The sequence below is a fragment of the Hoplias malabaricus genome, chromosome 1, assembly GCF_029633855.1.
Source record: "Hoplias malabaricus isolate fHopMal1 chromosome 1, fHopMal1.hap1, whole genome shotgun sequence".
Lineage (NCBI taxonomy): Eukaryota > Metazoa > Chordata > Actinopteri > Characiformes > Erythrinidae > Hoplias > Hoplias malabaricus.
In genome coordinates this window covers 20917162-20940956 of record NC_089800.1, presented here as the reverse complement: position 1 = coordinate 20940956, position 23795 = coordinate 20917162, and the positions used below count along the sequence as shown (strand labels likewise).

General features: G+C 42.2%; 1 protein-coding gene across 1 annotated transcript in view; it reads right to left on the bottom strand.

Moving 5' to 3' along the window:
• The window catches only part of epb41l4b (erythrocyte membrane protein band 4.1 like 4B), a 36572-nt gene extending 13928 nt beyond the window's left edge, over window positions 1–22644 (bottom strand). The window contains exons 1-15 of the mRNA XM_066674094.1: window positions 21986–22644; window positions 14590–14694; window positions 14032–14074; window positions 12841–12919; window positions 11981–12025; window positions 6866–6918; window positions 6573–6693; window positions 5017–5104; window positions 3998–4086; window positions 3835–3904; window positions 3448–3617; window positions 1676–1785; window positions 656–686; window positions 531–564; window positions 303–418 (exon numbers count right to left, since the gene is read on the bottom strand). Coding sequence (XP_066530191.1) covers window positions 303–418; window positions 531–564; window positions 656–686; window positions 1676–1785; window positions 3448–3617; window positions 3835–3904; window positions 3998–4086; window positions 5017–5104; window positions 6573–6693; window positions 6866–6918; window positions 11981–12025; window positions 12841–12919; window positions 14032–14074; window positions 14590–14694; window positions 21986–22222 — 1391 coding nt within the window. The 5' untranslated portion in view covers window positions 22223–22644. The remainder of the gene's footprint in view (window positions 1–302; window positions 419–530; window positions 565–655; window positions 687–1675; window positions 1786–3447; window positions 3618–3834; window positions 3905–3997; window positions 4087–5016; window positions 5105–6572; window positions 6694–6865; window positions 6919–11980; window positions 12026–12840; window positions 12920–14031; window positions 14075–14589; window positions 14695–21985) is intronic.
• Between the last annotated feature and the right edge of the window lie 1151 nt (window positions 22645–23795).

Here is a 23795-nt window from a genome sequence, read left to right as displayed (position 1 = left end):
ACATATGGAATATGTGCATGTAACAAACAATCAAACTGAAAGTGGCAGTTCAGCAAAAATTCTTACACCACATGTCCCCTGAATCCAAAATGGAGGCGAAAACTGCAGTGATGATACAATTAAGTGAAAGGATGAGTACTTTCTCAAAGTTAGCCAGCTAACTTAAGCCCAAATTCAAGCTACAGGAACAGAGCTGAGGGTGATTCCTGCTGGATGGTCCTTAACTTTGGGCTTAAGTTATCTGGCTAACTGAGAAACCCTGCTTTGCGAAATAGCCCCCAGGTTTGTGTGTGTATGTGTACCTGTGAGGTGGTGGGGGGTGTCCTAGATCAGCAGGCTGTATGTAGAGGGGTGGGGTCACACTAGGGGGCTGTGTCCTGACCCAAGGCTCCTGGCCAATCGGAATGTTGCGTTGATACTGGGTTTTTAAAAAAACAAACAAAAAACAAAATCTATTTTAACAAATCCATTCTGATAGTCTTTGAACTCTATGTTTGTTAATGAGTGTAAAGGAGGAGTTTAAAATGTACCGGTTTTAGGGTGGGGTCAGGACTAGGCTGGGCACTGGGGAAAAGAAATAGAAAACACTAAGAAATGTCTGTTTCAGCTGTAAGATGGTATTGTAGCCAACCGTTCAGCAAATATCGACACTTACCTTAGACGCTGATGTGCTGTTGGAGTGATGACTGTAAGAAACAGAATCAAAAACACAGTAAGCTCTCCTACATTTGATGACCCTGCAGTTATGAATCTTCAGGACTTTACTACTACAACTGCCTTTAATCCCACCAAGCTGGGAGGGTACCGACAAGCACATGTTTCCTCTGAGATGTGTGAACCAACTACCACCTCTTTGGAAAGGCTGCAAAAACAACAAAACTGGACAGTTTCAGAATGCCGAGGGGATCTTGGAAGACAATTCAAACTGTCCAGATCTGTTATTCCAGCAAACAGACATCTAATACTGACCCAGTGCTGACAGCGAGGCCATTTGCTCCAAAAGGACTCTCTGTCAGATGCCTGAGGCAAATTTTATTTAAATTTTTAGAGTAATTTTATGGTGACACTTTTGCAATGTAGCTGAGCATTTTACAAACAAACAAACAAACAAATACATCTTAATATAACAAATAATTTGTGAATATGTTTAGCAAAGACAATGCCATATTCAGAATTTTTTATTTTAAAAACTAATATATAAATTGCAAACAATAAATGTTAATAAATCAAAAAATGTAAATGATTAAATCAAATTTTAAAAATTAAAAACAAAGATAAAATTAAAAAAAAAAACAACAACTGCAATGATAAATGTATAAATGATCGAGAAATTTAGTAAAAGGAGACAGAAATAAAAATAATACAAATTTGATTAATAATACAGAACTGTAACAGACAGCCATGCTTTTTAATGTAAAGTGAGCATATGCCAAAAAAAACTATGGGGCAAAAGGTTTTCAATACGCTTTTATCAACAGTTTGGTGAAGAACTGTCCAAACATTAAATAGGCAAAGCTTTATTTAATAATAATTTAAAATTATTAAAAGTTTATTCTCATTTATTTAAAAATAACGAAACCATAACTAATGATAAAGAAATAAAAATGAGGCAGAGCAGTAGAAGGCACTAAACTTTAAAGTTTATGTTCTGTGTGAATAAAACGTTTGAACTCACCCTTGCCAAGTGACTGTGTTCTGGAGGGATATCTCTTGCTTGGTCGTCTTTCAAAAGTGCTTGCCCTCCTCACTCGGCCCGAGTGGGTCGCCTGGTACTCTGTCCTTCCACTGAAACCAAGCAGAAATTAATTCAGTCTTATTTATACAAACTCACTACACGTGTAAGTAATATACTTATAGAAGTGAATATATTAGTCTTTACTGCCACTGCTCAATATTCCATCTGTAACTAACGCAGAGCACACTGCTATTCGGCAGAGCACTGAAACCACACTTCTAACCCCAGAGTGCATCATGGTTAAAGAAAAGCCTGCATAGTTTTTTCAAATTTGGATCATGTGAATGCTTTGATGATTCATCACAGACAACTGTGATTAGTGAAAATTTCAACAGCACACAGTAAAACATTCATTCATAATTAGACTTGCATTAGAGCAGTGGTTCTCAAACTGCGGTACGTGAAGCAGCAAGAAGTGGTACGACAAATGACCTTGAAAAATATAGTACATACTTAAGGAATATATTCAAACCTGAAAATTTAAAGTTTGTGTAAATTATACACATTTTTGATAATTACACCTCAATAAAATTTGGTGTGTACACCGAAGTTGATTGCGTTTTTAAGGGGACAGGGAAGGTAAGGTTCCCCTGCTTTTTTCCAGGGAGAGAACGCAGTTCCCGTTTTATTTTGAGAAATCCATGTAAGTAAAGACAAGAGACAGACTTTGGACTTTTTTCCAAGGGCTAATTGGAAACGAAAACAACAGCCGAGACCAAGCCTGAGAAATATTCTGGAGCCCAGGAGGACTAAATCCAGAGACAAAAACAGAGAGAAACAAAGTGAGAATTTTGTACACGTGACGACCAAACAGAAGAAAGCACTCAGCGGAAGGAAAAAAATGTGACTGTTCTTTGCATCATTAGAGCCCTAAAACTCTGTTTAACACAGCGCCTCCTTCATCTACTACTACAAGCACAGAGAGCCGCTGTGACCTGCTCCCAGCGCCGCACTGTTTTCACTTGCAGCCTGTTAAAGCACATAACTGATATTTCCCATAAAGTTTATATGTTCTTATAAATGTATAACTGTGTTTAAAACATTCACTTTAGCACTATAGTTATTTGTATTCTCTCTATAATTTTAGAATAATTTTGTGTAAAGCATGTGAATTTTAAGTTTTAAAAAAAAAACATGCAAAAATTCAAGCAAAATCTTGCCTCATGGCCCTGTAACAGAGGAAGAACCAGGGCACACATGTTTCTGTGGTAAGATTCATAGGTGGTACTTGGTCTAAAACGTTTGAGAACCACTGCATTAGAAGATTGTAGCCACCTAAATTATCAGAGTTTGCAAAATTTTGCATAATATATAACTGTACGGTTATTTATATATAACGTAAACTATAGGCAAATCTGAATTATTTTTTTCCCCTAAGTATTGCTTTACCTTACAAACCTTGAATGTAACTCTGGAAAACTGGATTAAAATAGTTTTTAAAAAACCTTTGGTAAAACTTCTTAGGCCTTAGTTAATGTATTCATAATCTTTTCACAAAATAGCTTTAGGAGGGAGCTGTTGGAGGCATTAGACACTGTGGGCGTCACCTCTGTGAACAATTCTGACTTCTCTGGAATGATGCAATTTACATTAAACCACTCTGAATGACTTTGTTTACATCTTAAACATTTAATGACGTGGGAAGACATTGAGAGTCTTTGTGTGTGTGTGTGTGTGAGTCTTTGTGTGTGTGTGTGTGTGTGTGTGTGTACCTGAAGCGGAAGCGTGAGCCCAGGCGTGTGAAGTCGTTGCTGTTGGTCTTGCTCTGTGTGGGTTGTCTGAGGCGGAAAAACGCATGGCTCTCAACAGCACACTTCCACAGCTGCTTACACACCCGTGAGCTGGAGAGCTGAAATACGAATGTGTGCTCCTGCTCACGACCCTGCGCACATACATCCACACAGAGAATGTTCAGTAACTTACAGTGATATATGGCGGCAGTGCTTTGTCTACTACATGTTTCAAAGATGATTAAAAAACAACAACAGTTGGAAAACAATTCTTTTATTTGCTATGAAAAAATATAAAAAAATAAAATCCAATTCCACAATCCCCCTTACAGCATTTCTCAGAAACACACCACAAGAACACATACGAACCTGTGCATCATCTTCAACCACCACAAGTGTCAATCTGTTCCTCTTGAAGTCAAGACGTGTGATTTTGGGCCTTTAAGGAAACAAAACAAAAACCCACAGTTACAGTTTTAAAGGGGGAAAAATAGCTGTAAACAGATGCTACTCTATCATCGGTGTCCCTTACCAAAAGAAAAGGCCAATTTTGTTGTTCTTTTCAAACACCAGAATTCCAGTTGGAGTAAGACCTAGAGCGTATTCTCCTCCGTCACGACCCTGAAAACACACACACACAGCATGTGTGCCACACAGAAACACATTCCCGCTGTGTTAACTGTTAATAGAATAATAGCCACCCTTAAAAGCACTGCTGTAACAGGGATGCGAGACAAAAGTGTGTTTTTCACTGATTAAGAAATGGTTTAAAAGACAAAAAGAAGCCTATAAATGACTACACCGCTACATGCAGCAAGTACAAATGTGCAGGATAGGTCTGATGATAAAGGGTAGATTAAATGTCCTTTATACAGGCCTTATTTCAGTTTGTCTTGATGAGTTTTAAAAGATACATAGCAGGGACCAATGAAGCATTGCGTCTGTCAGAGTAAAACCATGTTTCAATGTCAAATAAAAGGTAAATTAATTTTGGAACAAAATACAAATACACAAAGGAAAACAAACCAACTGTCACTGGTGAAGAGTGTTCTGTCAAATTGTTGTTTTATTAAAAATAGTTTTTTATGCCCCTTTTACACCTGAGTGGGGAAACCAGAAATATTCCAGAGTTTTCCCGGGAGAAGTTGTGTGTGCGAAGAACATTATTCCCACACATTGCATGAGAAAGGCACAGTAAATGTTCTGGAGTTCCTCCTGCACAGGCTCCGCCCCCACACCTAAAACACATGTTTGATTCCCCTCTGCGAGAGCGCGTCTCACGCAGAAAACCTCCCGCTGTGCCCTGCATGTGTAAACGGCTGCTCCTGGACATCTCTGGACCCGACAAGCCGGAGTTTCTCTGGAGATTCTCCAGAGTTCATAAGTGAAGGAGGCATTATATAGTGCATGTGTTATATGTGTATATGGCGTATCTAACTGTAACTACATCTAACTGTATCTAATATCGATTAGTACATTTTTAAATACATTCAGGTGTAATAAGATTTCCAAATGACCCATGGTAGGTATGTTGTGATAGAATATTTTTACCTTCACAAAATGCATGTCCACTCCATACATCTCCAGCCACTTACACTTGTTGAGAAAATTCAGCTCGGCTTGCGACGGACTCATCCCCCTGAGAAGAACATCAGTAGGGACTTGATGAATAAAACAAAAAAGGGCAAATTAATCCCAGAAACGTCTGTTGAGAGAATGAGTGTTTTGAACACGGCAACTCCAAGGTGCAGCTCAGCACTTTAGACAATGCCTCACAGATGAGAAACAAATTAACTTTGGTATTTAAAACTGAGAGGTATTTCTCACCCTCTGTTTTTCAATCAAAGGTTAAGTGCTCCACAGAATAGCGTGGCATTAACCATTTCTTGATGCTGCAGATTGTTAGATAACTGGAAGCGACTGGGCAGATTATGAAACAGCTCTACACAGTACAACCATTTGTCTTATCTTTGAACACTACATTTGACTTTACACAACACTGCACAGTCTTGCAGTTTTGCAGCACTTCAGCTGATGTTAGGAGAAACCGGACACAACCGTAAATAACTCTCAATTTTCAAAAAGGAATCAGCTGTTGATGTTTATTTTTAGAGACGCTGACCCTAAAAGCTTTGAGTAATAGAACAATTACCTGTTCTCCTTTTGGTCTGACCTTTACATAAAACTCATTGTGTGCTCCATATTGGTCCAAAGATTATTGAATACCAAACTAAAAGATGCAGTTGAACACTAAAAAGCACCATTTACTCAGTTAACCAGCAATTATTTAAAAAATAATAAGAAAAAACACAAAACATTCATTCATTCAATGTCTGCAACTGCTCTTATCCAGTTCAGGATCATGGTGGGTCAGGAGCCTACCCAGAATCACTGGGCGCAAGGTGGGAACACACTCTGGAGGGGGCGCCAGTCCTTCACAGGGCGACACACACTCACACATTCACACCTACAGACACTTTTGAGTCTTCAATCCACACAGACACGGGGATTGTAGGCACCTGCATTATATCTTTAGAAATGAAAGGGCTTTTTTATTTTTTTACATATAGTTTGTCCTCTGGAACATTATGTCGGAACATTTCTGTTAGAATCTGATAGCAGTTGGAGACAAGATCATCAGTGAGGTCAAGTGCTGGTATCAGAGGATTAGTTCTGGATCACAAAAGCCACTCTAAAGGGCTTGCCAACACATACACACCATTTCCCTGAAGTTTTATTCCCCCCTCGGCTTAGTTGCGTCTCCTCTCACGCAGACGGACCAGCTCAGAGATATACATGTAATCAAATCTGCAGCCAGAGTTTGGATCAAAACAACACAGAAAATGTGGGATAAGCCTTTGGGTTGTGTGTGTGTCAGTAGGATTATCACTGGTCAATGAGTGTGTTCTAATCTGACGCAGTGAGAATGACTCTGCAAAGCTGTAATCAGTGCCAGGGACGACCCACGCACACAGACTAACACAAAGCGACAAACACAGAGCTACACACGTCGTAAAAGATACAGTCCAGATCCCCACGGCTCTAAAGATGCGGTAGCTGATAAAGAGAAGGCAGTGATTGGAGGACTCTCTCACATTTCAGCTTACCTGCATTCTACCCACTTGTGGTAAATATCTGCCTCCATCATCTCAGTCTGTTTGGGAGAGAAACGAAACTCTGACACCAACAGAGGGGAGTGCTCCAGAGTGTCACAGTCACCCAGTTCACCTACACACACACACACACACACACACACACACACACACGGAATGGAAGACAACTGTTTGTTACAGTTCAGAAAACACTAGGTTTATGTAAAACAATTACAAAACAGAGAGAGCACAAATACATAGTATCCACACACACATATACACACACAAACACACATATAAGAACTCACTCTGTAGGCAATAAGCCCCAAGCTCCACAGATACATCATATGGACACTTTAACCTGCTCAGGGGAAAAGGGAAAGGCTTATTGATGCATTAAATCAGCTTATAAATGTGTTCTTAAACCAGATCATAGACTTTACCCAATACGGGGCACTCAGTTAATTTCTAATGACTTTTAACATAAAGACAAAATTCATTGCTACTTTCTTTGAGCGTATAAGGCCCAGTGTATCTCTTCTGTCTCTCTGTGCGTGTGTGTGTGTGTGTGTGTGGAGGAGGGGGGGAGGGGGGGGGGGGGTTGAGTGAGCGCAAAATGAAGAAGGAGCAAGCCACAGAGAACCATTAGTATGAGAGTGGTGAGATAGAAAGTGTGTGTAGTGTAAGAAAGACTGTAAGAAAGTGTAGGCCCCTGTGTGGGAAAGTGTGTCGATGCTCTTAATTTAGAAGCTATGCGTTGCTTTCATCAGAGTTTCCTTTATTAAAAGAGCAGAGCAGACCCCCAGGGAGCAGACCCACATTAGACACAGAAACAGAGATTACACTGGACTCTAGCAGAAAGCAAGGCCTTGGGGCGCATGTGTGTGAGTGTGCACGTGTGTGTGTGTGTGTGTGTATAAGAGAGCGTGTTCTCCTAAACAAAAGAAAAACTATTTGGGCTTCTTTAGTGTGGTCTCAGGGGGAACCGTTTTCTGGTGCCCTTCCTAAAAGGAGTCAATTTTTTAAGTTTGTGTACAGTATTATTCATACACCAGAGGCCAGCCTTCATTTAGTGAGAGAGGGGAGTCTCCAAACACTGACAAATGTATAAATCTTATTCCACCATTAAGGCGCAAATCACAAATACTTTTCACTATTCACAAATAAACATGTCCCAGTCTGTTTCTCACAGTCTGCAGTTTTATTTTTCATCATTTGACAGTGGTATGGAAATATCTGTGGGTTTTTTTAAGCTCTGAATTCACAGTGGGGCTTGACATACTGTTTATATGATAGTGATAGTTTGGGGATCAGGTCTCAAACTGTCCCATTTCCTGTGTTTGGACTTTTTTTTTTCCACTCATTTACTTTCACTTTCAGTAATATTGCTTTGGCCTTCCCTTAAAGAGGTGGATTATCTTGGCTAATCTGTTATTTAAAAACCAGAGGGTGATTCCTGACCTCTTTACAGTACAGTGTTTAGTAGTGTGTAAAGTCTCCTTTGTGCAGTAATCGCACTGTTGCTACTATTTTTTTTCTGCCTCATTGCAAAGGCATCCAACAGGGATGAGATCCAGCCAAAATGTATACAACTGAAGCAATAAAAACCTCACTGTGCTGCTCAATATGTTGTTTGTTTATAAATGCCTTGTGACATGGACAAACAAACATCATTCCCCACACCACCTTACTGCCACAGATTATGGAAAGGAATTAGTGCCAGACTGAAAAACAATCACTGCCATAGGACAATGAAATGCAATCCACACACGTCATGGCTTTTTCACACTAATGCGAAAAACATGCCAAAATGAAAAGCAAACCCACTATTACGTCGTTTTCACGTCACTTGACCTCTTTACTGAAAAACAATACACGAGGGTTTGCGTTTAAAAAATTACATGCTTAATTAGTGTCAGAATTGAATACAATCCCCTCGAAATCAGTGCACAACTATGTGGCTTTACATCGTGTTCAGTTCAAAAACTGAAATGCAATACGCATGAGATTACTTTTAAAACACAGAAGTGCGGGAAAAGTGCCCAAATGAAAAGCAAATATTCATTACACTGATTTAATGTCGATTTTCATTTAAAGAGTAAAATGCTGAATTCGTGTCAGAATTGATCACAAACCACATAAAGATGTGAACAGCTCAAATGTATTGTATTCCACTGTGTGGCGCCAAACAAAACACAAAACAATGGATTGCATTTCAGCTGAGAGCATTTGCTGTATTCGTGTCGCACTGAAAAGCAATCACTGTCCAATCACATTCCCCTACCGAATTTGGGGCGTGGTTCTTCAAGGGTAGCCACAGGTGGGTCTGGACGGGCCTGTACCTACCAAAGGCCCACCCAGTCGGTCAGAGCTAATTCCCATCAGGCGAATACACATTCACGGACACACTCTCCTTTCTGACTGCTCTGCACACTTTCCTGCGAGTGTGGCTCCATGGACGTGATGATTGTGCTAAAGGCTGATTCTTATATTAGCATTTAGCACGTGCCAAAGAATGTCGGTTGTTCTACATCAGCTGTGTTTAACATCTGATGCAAGTTTTAAAAAAATAAAAACAGGAAAGTTATAAAAGGAAAACATACAGGTAGATGTCAAAGAGTCAGGGCAGGAAACTCAAAGCAGTAGGCCTTAAAAATAGAAAATGCACAACAAACTTTGCAGCAACAGATGAGCTACTCTCTCTGATTTTACACACAGAGAAGAGCTAGAAAGCTGCAAAGCTACAAAGTGAACCTACAGGGAAAGTGGAACCCAAAAGGAAAGTGTGGGGAGAATCAAGGAGGCCATTTTTCATGCTATGGCTGATCAGTGCATGTCAGGTAAAGGACGAGGGCCGATGGCACTCATTAATTGAGGTGAATGTTTGCACCTTTCTCTTTCCATTGTTAGAAAACAGGATTTTTGATGATGAAGTCTTTTTTCAGGGTGATCCGACTTGCTCTAGAGCAAGAGTTTTTAATTCTTTACTTGAGGAAAGGCATATCAACTCAGTGACATGGCCAAGTTCATGCAGAGGCTCCGCCCACCTTCAGTTCATCCCTCTGTCCTGTCCACTCTCACACAGAGTCACAGGCATCGGTGACTGCCATTTCACCCCTCATTTAAGGGCATCGTAGCCTCTGTGGTTAATAGAAATATCCTTTTTGATGGTTATATTTATACAAAGCCAAAGTGACTCTTATTTAAAGGTACCTTCTCATTCTAAGAAAAGACAAAGGGACTATGTCCCATTCTGGGTGCTTAAGCTCTCAAACAAACACTTGAGGCATTATACATTAAGAAGTCTGACTCATCAGAACCTCAGTCTGAAGGACCATTACTTTAACATAGGCATCCACTCAGCTCAGAGAAAATATTTAAAGAGCTGTGGCACTATCCAATAGGCAGGGACATGACCAATGATCGGCCATATGCATCTGGCCAGTGAGAGGGTCTGCGAAGGATTTGCCACTGGAGCTGTCCGCAACCATCCAAAGTGCCAGGTCCTCACATGAAATAGGTTGGCGTGTGTTTGAGTTGTGCTGTGAAAACAAAGGAGTGGTCTCTTTTACTGGCTTTTCACACTCTTCCTGTTCTCATCTGAGGAGGAACAGAGGTTGCGCAGGGGGTCCTGTCCATGCTTGGAGCTCATGCACTAAACCTACACAGAACTTTGAAGAAAAAACCCTTGACCTACCCTTGCAGACGGTCACCTGTTCCATTTCAGGGCCTGATCTTATATAGTGTTTGGTCTCTACCGCAGTGCATTAGCGTCCCCCAAAATGTCTCAAGACAAAGTCTACTATAGGAACGGCCTCTTTAAGGTGTGCTTCACCGCACACATTTGTCAGATTTTATCTGACAGAGGAGTCACTGGCTCATGTAGACCTTGTGCAAGCTCCTCTCAGCCTTAAAGGCAACAGTTCCTTTCCTAACCTTAACGGTCTTGACTCACTGAGCTGTTCCATGCTGAACACATGGTCCTGATGTCAGACCCTGACTATCGGCTCCTCTCAGAGTCTGGATGGAAAAGCATCGGAACCCCCTTTACACATGACCTCTGGAGAAACTCAGATGTATCAGGTCTGGGGATAGTCCGGAATAGTCCTTTCACACATGCAGCACACAGGGGGAGTTTTCTGTTAGACAAATACCTGCAGCAGGAAACTTTGCTCAGTTTGCTTTAGGCATGGGGCAGTGCTGGTGCAGTGCATGCTGGAAATACTCCTGAACATTAGTGGCTGTGTTCGCGCAGCAGAGATTTTGTTCTGTATGTGGCTGTTTATTCTTAAGTCAAAAAAGGAGGGAGAGGACTAGTGGAGAGTGAGGTGCAACTGTCCAAAAATGGTCACATTTTGGCTCACTGCGTTCAGGCAGGAGGGCCCCTTATCAAACATTTTGCTCAGGGCCCCAGGAAAGTCTGGACCAGCTCTGACACAGGCACTGACTCACACTTTACCTGGAGTCTTTACTAGGTTCTAGCGGGATAAAAGTGTGTGTACGTGTAAATGGACATTTGTGGGTGTTTGTGTTCACATATACAGCTTCACCGGCTACATTTCTATGCTACCGTGCATGTGTGAATGGGGCTTGAGACTTAAGGCCTATAAGGTGGCACAGGACAGTTCATGTGTTTAACGCAAACACCTGTAATATTTGTCCAAGAGTTTATCCCTCTAGCGCTCTAGTACAAGTCCAAGAAAAATCAGATTGAAAGCATACGGAGTATCTCTTGCACACTGCATGTGTCGCCCCATGCCTAAAGCATGCGGCACATTTCCCGTCAGACACAGAAAATCTCCTAATGTGTGCTACATGTGAAAGGAAAACTCAAGAGCTCAAATGTGAAATGGGCTCATGCGCACCCAACTGCATCTGACTTGGTTGCCCCGGTGACTTCTGGACTGTGTTTGTCACATTGGCCAGTTTGAAGGTTAGGCATTATGAAAGTTAGCAATATCTTTCCAATCGTGAGATACAGAAAGAATGAAGGAAGAGTAAGGTTACTTAAGTAACCCTGATTCTCTAACTCAGGAGTGGGGTTTCGCAACACAATATGTTCCTACAATTTCACAGGGGGAGGAATGACTGGCAGGGGATCTGCCGTCAGTTAGAGTGCAAGCTCTATTGAATCACTGTCGTGATTGATGTGTCAGTCACCAGCCAGACATTGTGCCATTGGTGCTTCTGTGGTCAGTCACACAGCAGGCGCTTGCTATGAGAGATACCTCACTCCTCATTCAGAGAAGCAGGGTTATGTAAGTAACCTTGCGTTATTCAAGTCTAAGTACCTGGACCTAGAATGAGCAATATCTAGAAACAATAGTGAGGTAGACGGAGGGAGTAAGCCTCAGAAAAGGAGTTGGTGAATGCCTCTCTGTGTGCATGTTGGTGTTTCATTGAGTGTAAAGGTGATTTCTTACTTGCCGGCCAGAATGTCTTGTCTGAGCTGCAGCACAAAGAGGTACCTTGGAAAAATACAAATCCAAAAATTACATTACAAATGTCATATCACAAAGGTTGTACTTGTGTTACAGTGAGAGCCATATGCTGATGTCTACAGAAAATCAGACAGACTGAGTGCGACTGTATAGAGGCCCAGTTCTATACAGCTATTCGAGTAGCAAGGTCACTGTTTTGTTGGTATAATATTCCACTGACAGTCAAAAGAGTCTGGGCTGGAACCTGCAACTTTCCCACACAGTCAATACTCTGAATTATATCAAGAGGTACACTAACAGTCACAGATTATATTTAGGGCTGAATGATAATTCAATATCAATATATATCGTGATATAAAATGTTTCAACAACATTCATTCATTCATTGTCTGTAACCCTTATCCAGTTCAGAGAGAACACACCAAGCTCCTCACAGACAGTCACCTGGAACGGGACCTGAACCCACAACCTACAGGTCCCTGAAGCTGTGTGACAGCGAAACTACCTGCTGCGATAATATGATATTTAAACACATTTTCAATATACATAATTTACAGTATCTGTCACTGACTGACAGTCATTAGAGGGCGCTGTCATCAGTTCAGCACTCAATTGAAATTTTTGTTTAAAAATACTGATATTGACAAAGCCAAGAGATTTATATTTGAGGGTGATGTCATGTTTCTTGTTATCGGATGTTTTTCAGTGTATTTTTTACTGTTCATATAGATATCAGGATTATATCGTTCTATCAATCAAAATTAAGAAATATATCGTGATATAAATTTTGGCCGTATCGTCCAGCCCTAATAGCATCTCCTCAATCTTTACATGATTTTTACCTGGTGAACTCCTCATGAAGGTTATTTGGTTCAGAGGAATAGAACTTCACTCTGAAAAATAACCGATAAGGAGGTCCATCTGAGAGAGAGAGAGAGAGAGAGAGAGACTCTTTAATTAATACAGACATTATAGATTTCTCAAGATTTCACACAGATTTTCACACGTCTAAACAGAAGCAAAGGAAACCCAGTGCAAAATGACATTTATGAACCCATTTCTTGATTTCACCAAATCATATGTTTCAAAGAGGCCTATGTATACAGAAACTAAAGGCGATAAAAGACACAAAAAGGCAGGAAAGAAAAAGCCCCTAACAACCAAGGTCATACTAAGTTGTCATAGAGACTGGCGTCAGTCTGCTGACACTTTCAGTATGACTCAGAAGCACTGAGTGCTGTATAGAAAAGACCATTGTAAGAAGTATTACATCTGCTAATATATAAGAGTACATGAAAGAAACGGCACGAGTGGGTTCTGGGAATGAATTCATGGACAATTGTTATTGGCAGGTCGGTGCCTACAGCAGCTCAGTATCAAATGGAAACACATAATGGCCTCACTCTGATTTAAAAATACAATCATTAGCAGCTCCCCCTACTTTCTGCTGCTGTACAATTAGACACTGATAAAGCACAATTTGTGTTATTTAAATTTGGGAATGTAGCACAATATTTTAAATATCTAGGCTGAGCACGAACTATTTCTAAAGACTCCTGACACAAACAAATCAAAGAGTTGGTGACAGTTTCTGTAAGAAACGTCAAAAGCCTCCTGTCTGCAGCTTCTTAATCAAAAGTGTCATTGTTACCAGGGGAAGTGGAAGTCGCCCTGAACACCCTCTTGTCTGTTACAGTGATTATTGTGCTGGAAAAGCTTGAGAAGTACCAAATCGTGCTGATTGCAACATTAGGATGAAAAGGCAACGTGGTGTTTTACGTGTCAAGAGTTTTACTTTTCACGCTGGCATTTAAGCTGCTGACCTACCGTGGGCGTGTCTTTTTAAGGTGCTCTAGGATTGGCTCCTTCCACACCCACTGAGTAAATACTCTTACAGACTCTTATAACACACATTGCCATGGCAACAGCAGATAACAAGTACAAGGTCATCAGCCACCTGCTATGACCCGACCATACAACTCCAAAATAACTGTGCATGTGTGAGTGTGTGTGTGAGCATGCTGAATACTTACATCTAATCTGCTTCTTTATGGGTTTGGTTGCATCAAGCCAGTGCTGCAGGGGGGAAAAGAAACAGAGGGAGGGAAAGAGAGGGAGGGAAAGGAGGGAAAGAGAGAGACAGAGAGAGAGAGAGAGACCATTAGTGGTGAGGAAATTAAAACACTGCTGTTCTTTCTGATCTTGAGTGGCCCTTTCTCTCTCCCTCACACATCAAAAACTTTGTTTCCATGCATTGTGGGGACATCACATTGGCTTACACTCATTTTGTGCAGACTGAATATTGCCTGACCCATAACTATGCAAAAGCTTGCCTCGCACTAACACACTTTACCCTAATATTAAAATATATCTCCACTTTAAAATCGTATAATCCATGTTATACGAATCCAAAGAAGTCAAGCCTTTACACTGTGTGTTAACAGATTTTGGTCCCGAGAACCTGGGTTAAACCTGATTTATACACACATGCAGGCACTGCACACAAATAAGTACGTGTGCACACATAGGCAGCTCATCTTCTCTCTCCCTCTCACACAGACACACACAAAGACTTATAAAAGGCCACTCACCATAACTTGCTCTGGATCCATGAACTGCAGCCCAAAATAATCCGCCTCCACCAGGTCCAGATGATACATAATCTGATCAAACAGGTCCTGTCCCTTCGAATGTTTCTGCGCACGCACACACACACACACACACACACACACACATAAGAACTGGAGCCAAACCTTTTTACAAGGCCAAGAGCATCCACATCTCTTAACATGACCAAGTGAAGTTATCTTCCTGAGAGATTTCTGCTTCTTTAAGTGAACACACTGCTGTCTGGTTCCGCTCAACTCTGCACAAAGTTTATATAACTCCAAAAAACATCATCGCAGACAGAAGAGGATGCTAGGGAACAGCAACACCAAGGTCACCATTGTCAATGCCAAGCTTTGGGTAAGAAGGTATAAATCACCAAAACTTTGAGTTGTGGAGCAGTGGTATAGCATTCTCTGGAGTGATGAAGTACCAATCGATACCTTCGGAACGAGCTGGAGCGGCTTTCTGACCCTGAACTAATCATCCGTGTTTCACAGTCCCGAGGGGCCAGACGTGATCGTGCGATAAGAATATCTGAGGACAACCATGAAGCATTTGGGGCTAAAAGCGGGTGGGGGAAACTAAGGGTGAATTTTCTAAACAATTTCAATGCATAGTGAATGTAAATAAGAACTTCATGTTAAAATGACCTCAAGCCTGATACCTCCTGCTAATCAAACCTTTCTTCAGAACTGAAGGGAGTAAATGGGGAGGTTGTACCCCTTTGCTGCAGCACTGCCTCTACTTTTCAAGACTGCTGTGAAAATTTGATTGTATACAGCTACAAGAGAAATAGTGAGGTCAGTTACTGATGTTGAAGGGCGAGTTCTTGTTGGAGCGTTGGACTCACCCGAAGGAAACCCACTCAGACAGAGGGAGAACACACCACACTCTTCACAGACAGTCATCCGGAGGAAACCCATGCGGACACAGGGAGAACACACCACACTCCTCACAGACAGTCACCCGGAGGAAACCCACGCGGACACAGGGAGAACACACCACACTCCTCACAGACAGTCACCCGGAGGAAACCCACGCGGACACAGGGAGAACACACCACACTCCTCACAGACAGTCACCCGGAGGAAACCCACACTGACACAGGGAGAACACACCACACTCCTCACAGACAGTCACCTGGAGGAAACCCACCACACTCCTCACAGGCAGTCACTCGGAGGAAACCCACGTAGACACAGGGAGAACACACTACACTCCTCACAGACAGTCACTCGGAGGAAACCCACACAGACACAGAGTGAACACGCCACACTCCTCACAGTCAACCGGAGGAAACCCACGCAGACACAGAGATAACACACCACACTCCTCACAGACAGTCACCCGGAGGAAACCCACGCGGACACAGGGAGAACACACCACACTCCTCACAGACAGTCACCCGGAGGAAACCCACGCGGACACAGGGAGAACACACTACACTCCTCACAGGCAGTCACTCGGAGGAAACCCACGTAGACACAGGGAGAACACACTACACTCCTCACAGACAGTCACCCGGAGGAAACCCACACAGACACAGAGTGAACACGCCACACTCCTCACAGTCAACCGGATGAAACCCACGCAGACACAGGGAGAACACACCACACTCCTCACAGTCCCCCGGAGGAAACCCACGCAGACACAGGGAGAACACACCACACTCCTCACAGTCACCGGAGGAAACCCACGCAGACACAGAGATAACACACCACACCCCTCACAGACAGTCACCCGGAGGAAACCCACGCAGACAGAGAGAACACACCACACTCCTCACAGACAGTCACCCGGAGGAAACCCACGCGGACACAGGGAGAACACACCACACTCCTCACAGACAGTCACCTGGAGGAAACCCACGCGGACACAGGGAGAACACACCACACTCCTCACAGACAATCACCCGGAGGAAACCCACGCAGACACAGGGAGAACACACCACACTCCTCACAGACAGTCACCTGGAGGAAACCTACGCAGACACAGGGAGAACACACCACACTCCTCACAGACAATCACCCGGAGGAAACCCACGCAGACACAGGGAGAACACACCACAGTCCTCACAGACAGTCACCCGGAGGCAACCCACACGGACACAGGGAGAACACACCACACTCCTGTGTACATTATTTAAATAACTCTCAACATGCTCTGGTTTATTGGGTTTGATGTGAATTTTGCCTTGCCTTCCTTGTTTGCTTCTTATTTGAAAAGAAAAAAAAAATAATATTAATAATTGAATGATGAGGCTGAGAAAACCCATGAACTGATCTAATAAATCTTGTCTCATGCAACATCTTACAGATCAATAAAATATATTTATCTAGCTACTTCCTGATTCCCGTAGAAGAGACATGCGCTCTTAGTCACCATGGCGCAACGAGCTGCTAATGCGCCAAGCACAGTGGCATCCTGGATATGAATGACCTCATGACACTGAAAAGCCAAAGCCAAGGATGATTCTGTTATTCAGCTTGAAGGAAAGCTTTTACTTATGATCAGCCACTGTCAATGGATGTCAATACGCATGGATTAGAAGCATAAATAAGAAGCGGTCCATGCAGCTGAGTATTGATCCTTGTTATTTGTCATGCCTGCCTTGTCGCTCAGTTGAGGACATGTCGATCTGCAAACAGAGGGCATGCACGAGTTGACAGGAGCTTCTTGCTATGACAGGCATGAACAGCCTGCACTCAATCAGATCAGATACCAACAAGATACAAAGTTGAACTCTCATGTGTCCAGTCCGATAAGATGCTGTTTACACCAATGACACATGGACAGACGGCCTCACGTCATCTCAAAACATTACTGGAAATCCATTCAGTTCCAGACGAGGCCTAAAAACAGTGGGGACTTATCACCACCCTTCATATAAATCCTCTACAAGCGTCGTTCATACACTATATGTAGGCTGATATAAAAATAACCCCAGTGACTGGATTTGGGACACACCCTAGGGGAGTGGCTATTATTCTCTGCTTTGCCACTGCCTCGTTTGACCTTCAACCCCTGACATGACATGTTCCAGCGATGCTCCAAGTAAAACAGTCCTTTTAAGTTCACCTCCACAATGACCCACTGAGTCGTGAGACTGAAATATGCAACCAAAAAAACACTAAACAAAACACAAAACAAGTCCAGATCAGTGGTGTAGAGATTTCATGGCCTGACACAGTCCTCAAGGACAAAGAAAAAAAAAATACATGACACTGACACAACAACATTCCAGATGTGCATACCGTTCAATGGTCGCGGTGGTAAGATTTACTTAGAAATAGAAGCCAAAATTAAAGGTATTCAATATAGTAATTATGCTGGTTTCCAAAGGTCTGCTAATGCTATTAGCATTGACAATGTTCATAAAATGCTGGGCTATAAAGTTATCCCGGTTTGCCATCTTTTCAAGCAAACGTGGCGATTCCAAAGTGTAGGATGACTGTTTTTGAACAAACTCTATTAGTGTGTGAACGGTTGTTTTCAGCAGCTCCAGCAATAACGCAGGGATCTAATCACGTCACTGAACTGAACTCAGAGTATTCTGTATTTAGGATTTTATTCTGTGCTCTCAACTTTGTGATCAATCTGGAAACATTCACTGGAAATGATTCTTTTTCATCCCAGAATTCACTCGTTTTACGAAACCTAGTAATGTAGGTATTACTGGTATTATTAGGAGATGTAAACACAGTGTCACTACTGTTGAGTTCAGAAGGTAATTTACCTTTTATTTAGCTGAAATATAGATTAAATCTAATGACTAATGCGCTCTCTCTCTCTCTCTCTCATATAAAAACGGTTGAAGCTGGAATATGGAGATGATGTATTGTCTGAGCTGTGACCTGCACCCTGCAATGATCTCAATTAAAGCTTCATTGTGTTTGATATCAACTCTCTCCCTGAAATTTTTACTCAGCAAATTAAGAGACTAATTTAAAAAACTACTCAAATTACACATTAATGTAAATAATAATAAATAAATAAAATAAATTAATAAATAAAAATAAGACATTTCCTTAAAACCCCATTACCATGCATGTAATATACAATATCGTGATATATCGTATCGTCCAGCCCTACAAGTTGTTAAAAAGCTCTGAGTGAGAGAGACATGAAGTTTTAGAGCTCTGTAAACTGAAGGCTGAAACTGAAGTCAGGTTTTAATCCCCTTACTAATACTTTGTGAAATCATGTCCTTCTGCTGGACCATGTGCCTATTCAGATCTATAACTGTTGAATCTTCTAGTTTAGGAGCAACCTGTTCTGTAAGAAATGGGTGGTGTACAATAGAAGTCCAGGTAAAGTGCAAAGGTTAAGCCTTTCAACAACGTGATACAGCGCTGATACCAAGGAAGGCTGATGGTGTTTGTCCTTTAGTCGATTATTCCAAATTTCTTTATTTACAGAATACATGCCCTGAATTAATTAAATCAAAAAAAAAAAAAAAAGAAAAACAGAAAAAAAAAAGAAAAACACAAAACCGAATTGGCCGAAAAATAAAGCGGATTCCAAAGGGTCCTACAGCAGCCTGTTGAGTCCACAACCAAACAGCTCCACACTGCACGCTCTGACTATAGGTCAAAGGTAAAGCTAGTTCCTGTTAAGTTACACGTTCACTGTCCTCCCTGGACAAATATCTCCAGCTATAAAATCCTAACTGGCCCATCTTTGATCTAAATTACTCCAGCGATAGTTAATAAACAGACTTTCCTAAACCCCTGTGGGGCCTAAAGGTGATGGGTTTGGGCGTTTGTTTGGAAGGAAGCACAAGCACCATCTGTCAACCTGGGACAGGTCCCAGCCCAGACCTCCAGGCTCAGGGGAAATCCACTCATCCGTCGCAACACTTATTTGGACAATACACTAGTTTTATACGCTTGGCTGATCACTCATTGATATTCAGCTGAACATGAATTTATATAATCTTATGTTTTGAAGTGAATGTAAAATAAATAGGCCAAAAAAATGCTAATTTAAAACTCCAAACAGTGTATTTTAACTACATCCCTGTAAAGCTTTTATGTGGGGCCTGGGGGGTCGCTTTGTAGAAACCACTGTCAAAGATCATGAATATGCTATTAGTCCCCACCTCCATCTCCACTTACCCCTCCACTACTGGCCTGCAGCTGGAAAGCCCTGCCCAGCAGGTTGATGGGACTGGTTCCCTATAGGGGTGCTCCGATTTGATATTAGGATCAGATATCTTGATTACTATGTTACTATACAATATATCGATTACTGTTTGTGTGTTTGACAAAGTGAAGCTACTTATTTTCATTTCTGACTGAAACTTTATTCATTCATTCATTGTCTGTAACCCTTATCCAGTTCAGGGTGGCGGTGGGTCCAGAGCCTACCCAGAATCATTGGGCGCAAGGCGGGAAAACACCCTGGAGAGGGCACTGATACATTATATTTTATTTAATATGCGCCAAGGTCAAATTCACAATACACAAATATCTGTGTTAATTTGTTATATATTGTTAATATATTTGTTAGTAATGTTTAAGTCAATCCTTATGCCTTAAGTCTCTCCCAAAAGGTGAGGTACATGGTTTATTTATTAATTCAGCAGTGGTATGGGTGCTGTTTTGGGCACAAGGCGGGGAAATACACCCTGGAGGGGACGCCAGTCCTTCACAGGGCAACACAGACATTCACTCACACACTCAAACCTACGGACACTTTGGAGTCACCAATCCACCTACCAACGTGTGTTTTTGGACCGTGGGAGGAAACCGGAGCACCCGGAGGAAACCCACGCAGACACGGGGATAACACACCAACTCCTCACAGACAGTCACCCAGAGCGGGAATCCAACACACAACCTCCGGGTCCCTGGAGCTATGTGACTGCGACACTACCTGCTGCGCCACCGTGCCGCCACTATTAATTTATTGAATTTAACATATTAGAGAAAGTAAAAACTAAATTGTGGCCTATAAAATTAGAAGAACTTTGCTTTATTATACAATATGTTAATAACAATAAATAAAAAACTGTGCATTAGATTTGTTATATATAATTTGGTGCTCTGTAGAGGATGTACGGCCGGACAATAACTCAATATCAATAAATATCGCAATATAAAATGTTTCATTAATGATATGATTTTTAAACACATTCAATATTTCAGTACACATTATTTACAGCGTCTGTCACTGACTGACAGTCATTAGAGGGCGCTGTCATCAGTTCAGCACCCAATTTAAAATTTAGTCTAAAAATATTAATACTGACACAGCTGAGAGGTTTATATTTGAGGGTGATGTCATGTTCCATCTTTGTGGCTTTAATAATGTTGATATCAAATTGGAATTACATTGTATCTGAAATGTAGAAATATATCGTGATATAAACTTTGGCCGTATCGTCCAGCCCTAATAGATTGTTGCCATATTTTACTTTGAGATTATCCCTTAGGACTTGGGATATCCAAACTATGACTTTATAAACCAATACATATCAAAATGACATCTTGTACGATTGTGTGTGTGTTTTTTTTAATGGATAAGACAACAAAAGTGGCTTGTCTCAGAGTCACAGCAGACAGAAAGTGAAACACTAACTAAACTGAGCCACATCACTGGGACCAGGAGAACGAGCTCATGACTGAGTGGTAACTTTCACTCTCTGATCTTCCTGCTGCTTTCTGACCTGTACTCACCTCTGTTCCACACACCAATGGCCACCTGCACATTAAACAGATACGCTCAGATACATGTGTATTGTCAGAACTGAGGGGGGGGGTTAACTTAAATTTTAGGTTTAAGTTGTTTAATAGTCTCCACTCCCAGTGCAGCTTCCCTAGATAAAAAAAAACAACACAATTCACTATTAAATGGTTTAGAAAAATGATTGCATGAGGTGCCTAGCTATGAATTGACTTGTGTAAACAGGGGGAAGGAGGCCTATAAAGGCTGAATAATAATGAAACCCAGACAACTGATCAGGTTACAGAACATTTTTTGTTTTTTTTAAGCCAAAATCTGACTCTGTTCTGTGGGAGAACACAGGTAAACAACTGTTTACACATTTAGCTTCAATTCTAGTTGGCTCCCATATTGTTCTCAGAAAAACATGTCGCCCAATGTGTTTGAATATTTTTTATTTTATTAAAAAAGGACCCAAAAACGAGTGAGAAATAAAAGTTAATATCGCTATGTATTGGTTGTAAATAAGAGTTACTGACAACTATGTCGACTTTAAGGTGGCTTCCCTGGTTTTAATCATTAACAAGTTCCGTGTTTCTTAAGGTAGCCCAACGTCCACGAAACGTTTGTCCTCGAGTGACTGAGAAACCTGCCATGTACACATCTGTTTACTGACCCCAGCCCCACCACCACAAGCCCCCCGCTGCTCACCGGTAACTCCACGCTCACGTCGGATCCGTCGAGAAGCAGCACTTTGCAGGTGATGGCCGCTTTGCTGTTGCCCGCTGCAGGGATATGGACCACGGTTCCTCCAGCCACCACAGCGGCGGGGGAGTGGACCACCTGCAGCTGCTGCGGGGTCCCATCGCCGCTGTCCAGCTCGTCCGAGCCTCGGAAGCGTCTCCGAGAGCGGAGGCTAAACGTCCTGCGCAGAAAGCCCATCATCATGTCCCCTTTCCCCCAGCAGGAGCCAACAACGGCCACGACCGACCAGCACCACCCGCGGGGACGAGAGCGGAGCGCGTTGCTCCGGCTACAGTCCGCGAGGACGCCGACCTCCTCCGAGGAGCCGCTTCTGATTAAAAACAATAACCCGCACACCTGCTGTAGCCACCCGCCACTTTCTCAAGCCCTTCGCCGCTCTCTTCCTCTCCGCCACCTTTCACTGTATCGCAATCTTTGTTTCACTAAAGAGGATTAAAAACCGTTCCAACTCTCACTTGACGAAGCTTGAGTTTCTCCGCGCGGTCGGGGAGGTGGTGGTGGTGGTGGTGGTCGACCCCTTCCCCCCGTTGCTCGCCGATTCCCCCCCTGCGCTTTCCCTTTCCTCCTGACCGAAACTGATGCACCTTTCAGGTAAAGTAAATCCAGAGGAACTGGCCAGGCGGGCTGCTCGGCGCATGCGCTAAATCACAGCAGCGCTCAAACTTTTTTTTACACACACACACACACACACACACACACACACACACAGAGAGAGAGTCTGTGGGTCAGAGTGCGCAGAACAGCGCCATCTGCTGGTGACTTGACAGTCACGGTTGCTTTTATATGTGCTCTCAAAGGATCGATTTAACCCTGTGCTGTGTCAAGGGCATTTACGAAAGTGCGTAACACACACACATAAGCAATAAATATCCATGGATTTATGACTGTGTCACATCATCAGAGACATTCAGGTAGACAGCAACTACTTACTTCTTACTCACATTTTAGCCATTCACATTCATTGCTTTCTTTAAATAATAATAATAATAATAATAATAATAATAATAATAATTTGTGCTTTACAGGAACCCAAAGACACTTACAATTAGTAAAACACAATAGAAAATAAAAACAGATAACAATATATACTGCTCTTTTGTGGTCTTATCTTTTGAAAGCTGTGATTTAGCATTTTATTTTAGACCTAAAACATCCAAAAAAATGTTCCTACGCTGGATGTCTTACCAAGTGATACATCAATACATCAATTGCACACTTTACTGATTACGAGATCATGTTTTAATACCTTTTACAGTTTGGTTTGTTTAGAGGAGACACATATCTGCTCCCCACTCAGCAATGAGTCCACACCACAAGTCAATAATTGCATTACTTTATTAGCAGAGGTGACGTTGATCTGTTGATGGTTCTAGTAGTAACCCTGTTCTGCAGAAGGACTACTGTACATTTGTGTGTGAGCTAACAATCTTATTTAAAAGTGATAAAGTGCTTTATGGCGGCACGGTGGCGCAGCAGGTAGTGTCACACAGCTCCAGGGACCTGGAGGTTGTGGGTTCGATTCCCGCTCCAGGTGACTGTCTGTGAGGAGGTGGTGTGTTCTCCCTGTGTCTGTGTGGGTTTCCTCTGGGTGCTCTGGTTTCCTCCCACAGTCCAAAAACACACGTTGGTAGGTGGATTGGCGACTCAAAAGTGAATGTGTGAGTGTGTGTGTCTGTTAAGGACTGGTGCCCCCTCCAGGGTGTATTCCCGCCCAATGATTTCAGGTAGAACCCTGAACTGGATAAGCGGTTACAGA